Here is a 12,850-nt window from a genome sequence, read left to right as displayed (position 1 = left end):
CAGGGGAATGTACTGCCAACTTATCCAGCATATGTTTTTACACAGTGGATGCCCTTCCAGCTGCAACCCAACACTGGGAAACACCCATACACTCCTGCATTCACACACCTACAAGACCCATTTAGCATATTCAATTGATCTATACTGCATGTCTTTGGACTGTGGGGGAAACCGGAGCACCCGGAGGAAACCTACGAGAACACGGAGAGAACATGCAAACTCCACACAAAAATGCCAACTGACCCAGCCGTGGCTCCAACCAGCAACCTTCTTGCTGTGAGGCAATTGTGCTATCCTCTGCGCCACAGTGATGCTTCCTTATTTATTTATTTATTTGTTTTGACTTGCAGATGCAACTGAATTTCAACATACCCTGTAGCACTTGACATATCAGTAAACAGCTTAATATCTACTTCTCTACTACCACTTTATTTTCAGTGTCCAAACAGATGTTCATCTGACTTTAAGTAACTTTGCATAGCAAAACTTGCCAACTTATTAATCTTACATTAATAATAAGCATAACCTAATAGTCTATTAATAATCTATTCTTACTCAATAATAATGAGAGTTAGCTGACATGTAGCAGCAAATTAGCTTAGTCAACAATTTTTCTAAAAAGCACAGTAAAAATAAAGTGTCACCAAATACGATAGAAGCATAAATCAATTTAAGAAATACATTGAAATTGCAATGAAAATAACATTAATTTCTTATTTTCTCAGTCTAGTTTTATTCTCTCTTTTTTGCCACAATTTTCCATAATGGCAGTGAGATGCTAGATGTAGTTTTTCCTTTTTGCTAAATTAAAATTTCAGGTAAACTTTATTTGTTTTTATGTTTTTATTTTAATTTTACCTTTAACAGATTTTCAGTATATACTTGGATGTTTGTCCACCATAATAAAATAAAGGTGTTAACTTATTACAGTGCTAATTTAGAACTTTTTGTGCCAGTTGGCTGTATCTACATGTGCGAAGGGGGATGGGGAAGGAGAAAACTATCTCAGGAGTGTCCATTACTTCCCGCAAATCAGAGGGCCGCATTGAGCCCATTTTAGAGTGGCGAGGATGCCTCAGATCTGTCTCAGATGGAGCGAGAGCCTGATTGCAGGTGACTGAGCTCTGTAACACAGGCTATCGTATCCTCACTGCCTGGATGCCAAGCAGGACCAGATCGATGCCCCTAAAGGATGACCGGGCAAATCCCAATCAATTTCCTGTAAAGAGCGCAGCGCTACGGGGAAGAGGAGGCAGCCTGAGGCACGTTGGGCTCAGAAGCTCAATGACGTGCTGCATGAGGAGGTCTAGAGCCTGTCTTATTGGCTGTGCCGGAGGGAAAGTTATCGTTAAGCCTCTTTTTTATAAAACTGCCCTTTTCACCTCAATATGATCACTGTGGTGCTCAGCCCGAGTCAGATGCATTTATAAAATGATATAAATATGTTTTGCATCTCAATAAAAATGCATTTCATATGTGGCTTACCCTTAAGAACAAAATTGATCTGGTCCACCCATTCTCTTGCTTCACGAGGACTGCTGGCAGTGAACTGTAGAGGAAAAGCTATCATTGTGGATTTGGAGACTATAATCATTCTTCATTGTAATGACAGCAGGATGACTGACTGAACGTGAGGGTTAATGTGAGTGTGTTTGTGTGTGTTGAACCTGGTAAGAGCGTCTTCCAGGAGCACTCATCTCAAAGCAGGAGCTCTTCTTGGAGTCTTTGCGTAAACTGGGAACCAACTCTGCACTGTAACCATTGATATAAAACGAGCCCTTCTGCTGCTTGTCTGAATTCAGAACACCAAATTTAGTTTCTCAGCATCTCTGTATTTAATATTCTTGATACTGAAAGTGCTCAGCATAATTGAGTACACCTCATTTTGAAAATGAATATTTTTATCCATTTCTGAGTGAAAATAGAAAATGTATTTTGGTAAATTTAAACAAAACAGATTTATTAAACAGACATATTTATTCAAATAATATTAGAGTCACCAAACACATTTAGAAATTGAAAGATAATAAAATGAAATTCAAGCAAAATATTGCAAAAAAAATTACAACCTACAACATTATAACTAAATTTTCTATTTTCTATTGAAATATTAAAAATGAAAATTTAAATATTTAAAAAATGAATTTAAAAGAGAGATTTGTGAAGGGTGTAACTATATATGCTGAGCACTGTATTTACACGGAACAAGACATACCTTTATCACTCCCGAAGTAATAAAATATGGTGTTGTTCAGAACACACCATCGCTTTTGCCATTCCATGCTGAAGAAACTGTGATCTGACCAAAGAAATTCAAAAATATATAAATATTTGCAGATGTTAAGGTGCACATTAATTTTTTAAAGATATTTACCTCGTCTCTTTTTTTCCAGGTAACCTTGCTTCAGAATGTTACTCAGGTCTTGTGCAGCCACCAGAGGGATCTCTTCAAAAACTGTCAATCAGAAATCAAGAGAAATAATGCTGTGAAAAAAATGTAGCAAAGTGAAAACTATAAAAGGAATAAATAGCTAATAATAATAATAATAATTAAACTGAACAATGTTGCCATTTGTTTATGCACTTAAAATAAAAAAACTACAAAAACTATACATGTATGTATGCATACAGTGCTCCTCATATATGAGTACACCCCTCACTAATCTCTCATTCAAATAAAAATTTTCTATGCTTTACAATATTATATTTGTGCACATTAGTTTAGTCAGTACTGAAGCCAAATCTTGAGCTTATCGAAAAAACAATAATGGTTCAAAAATTAGTACACCCAAATTTAGGTTAGATAAAAAATATTAAATAAAATTTTTAAAATAGCAAATTAAAAAGAAGCAAATGTGAAATGTTTTTGTTGAAATGTTGTAGGTTGTTATTTTCTTATTATTTTTTTTTGCAATATTTTGCATGAATTCAAATGTATTATCTTTCCATTTTTAAAGCTGTTCGATGACTAAAATATTATTTTAATAAATATTTATTTTTATTTATACACTAATATATATTACACATATTCACTGAGAAATGGATAAAATATTGCTTTTCAAAATGGGGTGTACTCAATTATGCTGAGCACTGTATACAGTTGAAGTCAGAATTATTAGCCCTTCTGACTTATTTGTCCCACTATTTATTTTCCCCCCAATTTCTGTTTAATGGAGAGAAGATTTTTCAACACTTTTCTAATCATAATAGTTTTAATAACTCATTTCTAATAACTGATTTTTCGTCATCTTTGTCCTGATGACAGTAAATAATATTTTATTAGATATTTTCAAGACACTTTTATACAGCTTAAAGTGACATTTAAAGGCTTAAGGTTAATTAGGTTAACTAGACAGGTTAGGGTAACTAGGCAAGCTATTTATATATATAAAAAATAATAATAACTGCCTGTATTCTAGCAGAAATAACACAAATAAAACTTTCTCCAAAAGAAAAAAAATATTATCAGACATACTGTGAAATTTTCCTTGCTCTGTTAAACATTTGGGAAATATTAAAAAAAGAAAAAAATTTAAAGGGGGATAAATAATTTTGACTTCAACTGTATGTGTGTGTGTGTGTGTGTGTATCCAATAAATAGTTTTTTAATGATGTTGTTGGTGGGTTTATTAGGAATGGGTTTAAGTATAATAATAATAATTGTTTTATTATATAAAGAATAAAAACATTTCTTCTGAATTTCAAATAAAAATATGATCTTTTAGTAATTTAGGATAACAAATGTGTTTGTTTTTGTGATTGAAACAACCAGGTTAAAATATTGGTATTGCATATGACTGTTTAAATAATGAATATATGCATAAAAACATGACACATTTCGCAAAAAAAAGGTTTTCATTTGTTTATTAAATTTAGAAGAATTCAGTTGTTTGTAGAATAAAACGGAATCTATGCATTATAATATAATAATATACAGGAGGGCTAATAATTCTGACTTCAGCTAAATGTGATATAGAAAATAAATATTTATGATAAATATGGATATTTATAAGCACCCTTAAAAAGAGGATACGTACAAAGATGCTTTTTCCCTACTAAAATTCCCCTTGTCGTTGACTTTGTAAGAAGTGCTATAACTGACTCATTTGGTATAAAAGAGGGGGGTTCACCCATAAACAAATTGTCCCCATCTCTTGAAAGCACTGCTAATATGATGACAACTGTTATAGGAATATATCAAAATGTGGTGCAGGGCGTGCTGCGCTTCAATCTGCACCCACGCACCTATTTTTAGCATGTTTTCTAGGGCACATGAGCGTGGCAGCACAGAGGAACAATTTGCTGCAAACAGGGAAATGAGACACAAATCCTCACCCTCATGCTCCAGCTTTCATCAGCTTCAAACCTCCAAAGCTAAAAGACAGTGTAGGCGACAGGTGGGCCTCTGGGCACATTACCAGGCTTATTTAAAAACTCATTTAAACATGAGCAGATGCTTCCTTCTCTTGAACTAATCTCTGTGGCATCTCTCGTCTTTGAGCTAAAAGGCTGCGGTTGGATGTATAACAGACAATGTTATGCATGAACTGAATTTGTCATTGGAGGAAAAAAAAGTTAAAAGAAAAACAACAAGTGTGAGAGGTGAGGTATAACTGCTATGTGAATCTAATGCCCCATAAATAAGACTCGGCTCATCAAAAGCACCCAGTCTGTGTGACATCACCACCGAGTCTGTAGTCTGCCATGTTATGTGTCCAGTTTATCAGACAGATGACCATCTCAGAGAGGAGCCCTTTGACCCTCGCTCTCATTCACGAACATACGTGAGCCTTTTCTGAACACGCAGCTATCATAAATACAACTGTTTGTCAAGGGTAAGCTGATGTATAATCAAAAAAAGAAGAAGAAAAAAAACGAGGCCTCAGTCCAGCCACTTCTCGGTTCATTTTTCTCCCTGTATGCTTTCGTCCAGACACCTTTTACTCCCCTCATCCATCCACATCCCCCTCTGTTCATTTATCTAAAAGGTCAAGCCCCGGTAATAGTTCAGAATAAACACAAGAAATGTGAGAATGACGCACAATTAACAGTCTCTCTAATCTTCACACACCTACTGACAACCTTCTTCCTCGGGCCTTGCTGTCTGACCCCACGGTGCGCTCAGAGGTTTAGGCAATGGCTAAAATGAATGGCGAATTTGTGTTCAGTCATTCTTCACAACCTAAGACCTGGAAACCAAACAGTGGGCGGATTTCTGGACGGTCACTGTATTCGTGATCCTTCCACAGGGTCGCAGTGTAACCAAACATTTCACCTAGTAAAAAAAAATGGCATGTTTTTCTTTTCTCAACTGTCTCCAAGGAAACCCAAGACTCTGATTGGATGAACAGACACAACATTCAACTTCTGTCACTTCTTTCAGACCAATCAGAGCTTGACATTTTTAAAGCCACAGAGAACAAAAACCAGAGCCTGAACCAGATTATATTTCTGTCCGTTTCTTACATTCCATCAGTTCCCATGCATGTTTTTTTTTTATCAACATGCACGATTGAAACCATCATAAACAGAGTCATTCATTTCTGTGGACTTATTAAAGCACCATAAAAATGCACATGGCATTAAGGATTTTCATTTCGACTATAAATTGCATTTTTAATTATTCAGAGCAGTGAGGTTTCTTAACTATCACCCCTTGCATTCTCCCTCCATAATTAGCATAAGACCAATCATTTCCATTTAAATGTGCTGTGGATGTTTATGAATATTTCAGAGTGTTACATCATGGAGGCTCTGTGGCTTCTGACTTCATTTATTTAGTTCTATCATATTCAACTATATTCAGAAATAACAAGCAGCACCAAAACTTCTCATATATTCATTCATTATAGTCCCTTAATCAGGGGTCACCACAGTGGAATGATACGCTAACTTAATGATACGGAACCGGAGCAGCTGGAAGAAACCCACGCAAACACGGAAAAACATCTAAACTCCACACAGAATGGCCAACTGACCAAGCCAAGGCTCAAACCAGCGACTATCTTGCTGAGAGACAATCGTGCTTATATATATTCACTCTGAAATAAAAGGTTTTTTATTGGCTTATAGTTCCATGAAGAACGCTTGAATCCAGTAAACATTTCAATGAGGTATATGCATGCACACAGACTTTTTATTTTAGTCAGCCAGCCCCAGGGCTTCCTGTGAATTGTCATCCTATACAAAATCACACAGTTTAAGATCTGATTTCTTTAAAAAACAGCAATCATTACTGCCTGGCTTAGTTACAATATAAAGTGGGTATCAGACTAAACAAGATGCACTGCACTGGATGCATTTGAATGTTTTGCATTTCTGCAATATTTTGCGATATGAACCCTATTTTACCAGATGCCTTGAATATTTGTAAAGATTGACGTTTTTAGAAAGGCTGAGGTTATTTTTTCTATCTCTATAAAATTTAATAAACAAGCTTTTTTTATATTTTTTCTGTGAAGTCATAATGGTAGTCAAAAACAGATATTGAATATTCAAATATAAAATAACACATAATAACAAACATGAAATGAAAGTAATCAGTTTTTTTGTGCCTGAATGCTTTAACCTTACTTCAAACACAGTAAGAGAAACAAAAACTCAAGCAAATTATAACCTTTAGTTGCACATTCTAATTACATTAATTTCTAACTGTATTTCAGATTTTGTTCACCTATTATCCTTATTCTTGACATTGCGCATCAGTTATGTGACAATTGCAGATGTGTACAATAGGATCTCAAAATGACGTACTGTGCAGCTCAAGTATCGACGGTTCCTTTAACAACCACAGAACTTTTCTGGAGCCTCTCAACTGAAATGTACAGTTATATCCAGTATGGCATGATCACCTAAAAAGTTATCCTTTGTTTCTGGAAGAAAAACGTTAGGCCTCTTTTTTTCTGACTGGCTTCTTGGAAAGAATTAGATATACCACTTCTGGAAACTCTGCAAAATTTGATAAAATGTGGGATCTAGTCTTTTTTTTTTTTTTTAAACACCATAAAGACTAATAGTGTTGTTTAATTTCTGTAGATTGTAAGTTTTTTTCTCTCTTTTTACATCCATTGCTGTGTCTTTTTGTAGATCATATATATATATTTATTTTACAATTTGCACAGATTATTGTTTTAAGATGGGTTTGTCTGTCTGTTGCTTGTTTTTCTGTCTGCAAAAACTAATAAAAAAAATCCAAAAACAAAACAACTACAGAACTTTTAAAATGCAGGTTCTTTATGTTATAAAATGTATTCGATCATTAAAATGATCTTTTAAAAACAATTTGTTAAGAAACCCAAAATGGCATCACTAAAAAGCATTTTGAAACCTTTATTTTTGAGGAAAAACGAGCAGAGAGAAAAAAAAGGAGCGACACAAAGCTAATGACTTTCCTCCAGGCACTCTCCGCGGCTGCTAGACGCTTTGTGGTGATGCATGGCACGGCCTCTGCGATGTGGCAGGCTGAGATTGGTGGAGTGAGGCATCGAGCGTGCCACACAGAGGGACGTTCATCAGTGCCACGGCAGCGGGAGAGAGGGGACTGATGCCACGAGAGGAGCTCAGCGGGATACCAGAGAACCAAGAGATGTCCGGCCTATTCTCCCTCACTCTCTCTCCTTCTGCAACATGGAGGTATAGGCAGAGCTCCAGGTCATGCTACTGCTATCAGTCCACAGCACACTGCCTGCCAGCGCCAATGCACTGCTGTGTTTACTCCACACGGACTCGTTTCGCAGAAAACCCTTCTGTAACAATGACACGGAAAACGGATTTGACAGAGAGAGCAGCCGGTCTCAAATGAGTGGTGAACAAACAACCTCATACACTATTTAATTAATTAGCGTTTGTCATAAGCTCGGATATCTTATAATAAAGCTGGGATCTGTGCACATTTAACACCCTCAACAACATGCGTAATATTGCGCTCACAGGTGATGTTATGAGCACAGCAGGTTATCCAGCTATAAAAATCTGATTGATGCCGTAATGATCCAAGGAAGTTAATGTAAAACAGCATTAAATAGCATCACAGTTGAGTGGCTGTGAGTCAATGACAGGGCACAGGCAGTACTGATGGATGCAGAGTCTGTCAAAATCTTGTTTTGTTTACAGATTTAAGTTGGTTTTTGTTCATTTTAAGATGCCTGACAAAAGTTCGTTAACCACAGCTTGCATTATAATCTTTTAGGTAATCTTTTAAACTGCATAATAAATCTACTTCTGAGTGGATATATTAAATCTAAGACTTCCAAACAATTTAATTTACTGTGGACTTTCATCATGTTACAAAAATATATAATAAAAAAGCATCATCTTATACAACTCATTTTATGGAATTTCTCAGTGAAATTAGGCAATGTATTTTGGTGCATTTAAACTAAACAGATTTATTAAACATAATTATTAAAATAATATTTCAGTCACCAAACATATTTAGAAGTTGAAAGATAATACAATTCAATTCAAGCAAAATTCAGCAAAAATAAATTACAACCTTTTAAACTAAATTTTTCAAATGTAAAATAACACTTCACAGTCTTCACTGTAAACATGAAATGCAAGTAATCTGTTTCTATTGCTTGAATGCTTTAACCTCACTTTGAACACAGTAACAGAAAACAAAACTGTGCAAATTTTAAACTTTAATTCTATGATGGTTAAGCTTTGCAACAAATCTTCAAATTACATTCATTTCAAACTATATCAGGTTGTGTTTATCCCTATACTTGATCTGTTTTGTGACAATTGCAGATATGTACATTGTCCTTGGCATCTCAAAATACTGCAAAAATAAATTACAACCTATCAAATTTTTCTAATTTTTTGCTTTCTTGTTTTTCTTTTTTTTTTATTTGTATTTAATATTTTTCTATAACATATAAATTTAGCTTTACTAGTTTTGGGACCGTTATCAAAAGTCATTTTGTTAGATAAGCTCAAGATTTGGCTTCAGTACTGACTAATTTAATGTATATTCTCAAATATAATATTGTTTAGCTACCTATTAAAAATATGAATTTAAATGAAGTTTCACAAACTAATTTCGAGAGGAGCATGTGATATGATTGACTGCAGCTGGCCATTCATCTACACTCATTAGCTAGCCAATCAGATCGATCCAAACTCACTATAAGTAACCTAGCTAAGAACTACTCCATTATCTTCGTTTTCCCGAAGAAACCCCCCTTCCACCCCTTCTCCTCCTTTCCTCTTTTGCCGAGGGGAGCTCTCGAGAACACCTGATCTCGTACTCCCCTCACATGCTCTATGGACCTGGCGGGAGCCCTGGGCTCAACTATCTCCGAGCTCAGAGTTCTCTCCTGGGACAGCATGACAAACCTGCTAACTTGCTAACAAGTTGTCAAACAGTATCTAAGTGTGAACTCTTGAAAAGAGAGATTTGTGAGGGCCGTACTTATATGTGCTGGCACTGCAAGTGTGTTTTTCTTTTCATATGTTTATTCATTTATTCACTTTCTTTTCAGCTTATTAATCCAGGGTCACCACAGTGGAATGAACCACCAACTTATCCAGCATATGTTTTACGGATGCCCTTCCAGCTGCAACCCATCTCTGGGGAACACCCATACAATCTCATTTACACACATACACTAAGGACAATTTTAGCTTACCCAATTCACCTATAGTGAATGTCTTTGAACTTGTGGGGAAAACTGGAGCACATGGAGGAAACCCACGCGAACGTGGGGAGAACATGCAAACTCCACACAGAAATGCCAACTGACCCAGCCGAGGCTTGAACCAGCGTTCTTCTTGCTGTGAGGCGACAACACTACCTACTGTGCCACCGCGTCACCCCTCTTTTCATATGTGTCAAATGTATTTTTTTTTTCATATTCTTAACATATGTGCATTTAGGATAGCATGAGTGCATTACACGTTTACCTTGACATTTCCAAAGCGACCATCGATATGATGCAATGATTTATTGTAGATTCAGTCGGCACAACATTCAAGGCCACTAACTTATTAACAGAATTGATTTACTGTGTCCCTGAATGATTACTATCCAATCACCAAGATCTCATTTGCGTACTGAACACTGCATACTGAATTCATGCTATGGCTGATATCCAATAAATGGAAAACATTTAAAAATTAATTACTAAAACTAAAATTAGGCGTCAAAGCACTGTAATAGACCAATGAGAATTAAAGGTATTATTACTGGAGATTATAATTAGCAGGTTTACTTATTATTAATGGTTAAGAAAGCATAAGATGATGACAAATATAAAAGATGAAAATAAAGAATAAATAAATATAGCACATTTTATCCTCCCTGTTCATAATGTGTACTTTTATTTTATGTTCATCTGATTTGCCCACCAAAACAGCATTCAGTGCAACATGTTCATATAGCAAAAAGTTATGTAAAACCAATATTAAGAACAATCTTCAGATGACAAATTAAATGACTTATGTATAAAATTAATTTGTTAGGTTTTCATACATCTATCTTCCAAATCAGATTTTCCTATTTGTCAACAAGACATTTTTATTATTTAAAATAAAATACAATTTAGAACAACAATTTAGTATTTTTGTATTTCATTTCTTAAAATTTATTTAAATTTTGAGTTTTTCATTTTAATAATAACCTATGCTCAAAAGGTCAACTGGTTAGTAACCATGCCTATTAAAGGCATTTTTATTATTAAATACGGTTCACTAGAAGAATGTTATTTCAGTTTTACATAAAAACGTCTGCTAAACTGAATGATAATGAAATTTATTTGAACAAATATTGGACATTGGATACTTTCTATGTATGTAAAATCCCTTTTGTAAATATAATACATATTTAGTATATTAAAGTATAGTATACACTGCAAGAAATCTACATCAGATCGATGTCATATCCATGTCTCCCAGAAGTGCTTGTGTGTACAGGACACACAGCCTGACCTCGGCATGAACCTCAGAGATGAGGTGAAACAGAAGGCACAAGGGTCCCTGGGGGGCCGCAGGGAGAGGCAGGGGAGGAATGCTGATCAGGGAGAGATGGAGAGAGCCGAATTACTGCGCTCTCCTGTACAGCACTTGATTAGAAAAAAGCAGCACTCCCAGCATCCTTAACCCCCCCGTACCACTTGCCAATACGCAAACTGCACACACAGAACAGCAAATTGACACATTTTTCCTCATTAAAGGCAAAGGCAGTGGCCTCTGTGCGATGCCTGCGCATGGCAAACATTAGGAGGGTGAGAAAGTAGAAAGAAAGGCATTAGGAAGGAGGGAGCGAAAGACTGAGACAGAAAGATCCCTTGGTGAACGGCTCGACTGAACATCACCTCTCTAAATTGTCCTTAACAAGAACTGATTTGATTTGAATGAAAAGGATCTGTTATTCACAACATGAGACAGGAAATCATGCCGCCCCTGAACATTTTTGCAGTATTACTTATTATTTGCAAGATTTCCAGGATGGACCTTTAGCCGGCCCCTGTTTAAAGGCGCAATTGTGGGCTTCACACATGATGTGGGAAACCATTTAGCATGCTTTAGTGCCACAACATTGTTCCTTTACTGACGAGGCGCACCGTACAAGAGGAGAATTTATAGTCTGGCGATGAGCAGGGAAAGCAAAGGGGGTCCTCCGTTCAGAGACCGGAGCTCTATAAATTTTACCCCCATATATTATGACATCCATTCAAAAGTTTAACTGCGAATACTATAATCCTGAGATGGCAGAGAGGTGGACTGAGGTGCGACAGCCGGAGGAGATATGACTCAAAAGCAGTGTCATCATCACACACGGCTGCGGAGAAAAATGAGCTTGGCGAGATGTGGAAATATACTTAAACTGGTGGAGCTGAGGCATGAGAAAGCTTGGAATCCGGTGTTGTCGGTTATAGCCAATTCACAAAGAAAAATGAAATAACTAAGCATGAATGTACGATAAAAACGAGAGTGTGTTTACTTCAGCAAGAATTATGAGCAGGTTCCTGTTTAAAATGAATGCTACAAAGAAGGGGGAAAAGTTAAAAAAAAATTTTACATGAAAAACTAAAAGGATCTGGATGTACAGATCTTTATCTAACAATTTGGTGTTGAACATAAATAGTTTCAAATGGACTTCTTATATGATAATCAACATGTTGAAACAATTGTTAATTATTTAATTTGTTTTAAATATACTACTGGAGTTTTACTGCTGTTCCTATAAACCATTCAGTATAATTTTGGATCTATTTACAATCAGAAATTAAGACGTTGCTATAAGAAGAAAAATGGGGAACGGGGAGTCTTGTATTTTGGGATGAACTGTTTTCTGAGGTGCAAGTACAATTTAGCTTGTAAAAATGTTAGAATTTTTATTATATCAGTATTTGTATTTTTTATAATATTAGTATTTTAAGGTATTTTCAGTTTATTAATTTAAATTTAAATGTTTTGTGATATTTAATTAACTGATTAATTGATTTAGATTATTTTTTTAAATGTATTGAATTTTATAGAACAATATCAGATCTAATTGCATTTGATCATTTTATAAATGCTAAATAATAGCTTTGATAGGCCTGTGCAATTTTAGTTTTATTTCAAATTACTCACACATTATCTTACAATTAAAAGGTGCATTTTATAATCTTTTAAATATTAAAATAACCAAACACTTTTGAACCAAAAAAGACCGTATTACATTGCCAGACAGACATGCATATATTTGTAGTCAGACTATATGTTTTATACTGACCTAGTAATATTTTCTGTACACTAAACCTGTCTGTAAACCTTACTTAACCCTCACAAAAATTATTTTGTATTTTTACGTTTTACGGATAAAACCTAATTTTGTGTTTTTTAATAATTTACTACTCGCATG

General features: G+C 35.3%; 1 protein-coding gene across 2 annotated transcripts in view; it reads right to left on the bottom strand.

The window, feature by feature from the left end:
• skap1 (src kinase associated phosphoprotein 1) overlaps nt 1–12,850 on the bottom strand; it is a 52,970-nt gene that overhangs the window by 28,874 nt on the left and 11,246 nt on the right. For both annotated transcript variants that reach the window (XM_073917727.1, NM_001080011.2), the window contains 4 exon segments: nt 2,375–2,455; nt 2,216–2,299; nt 1,668–1,792; nt 1,486–1,549 (listed from right to left, as the gene is read on the bottom strand). In XM_073917727.1, coding sequence (XP_073773828.1) covers nt 1,486–1,549; nt 1,668–1,792; nt 2,216–2,282 — 256 coding nt within the window. In that variant the 5' untranslated portion in view covers nt 2,283–2,299; nt 2,375–2,455.

This window comes from Danio rerio, chromosome 12 (genome assembly GCF_049306965.1).
Source record: "Danio rerio strain Tuebingen ecotype United States chromosome 12, GRCz12tu, whole genome shotgun sequence".
In the NCBI taxonomy this organism is placed as follows: domain Eukaryota; kingdom Metazoa; phylum Chordata; class Actinopteri; order Cypriniformes; family Danionidae; genus Danio; species Danio rerio.
This window is presented reverse-complemented; position numbering and strand designations above follow the sequence as displayed.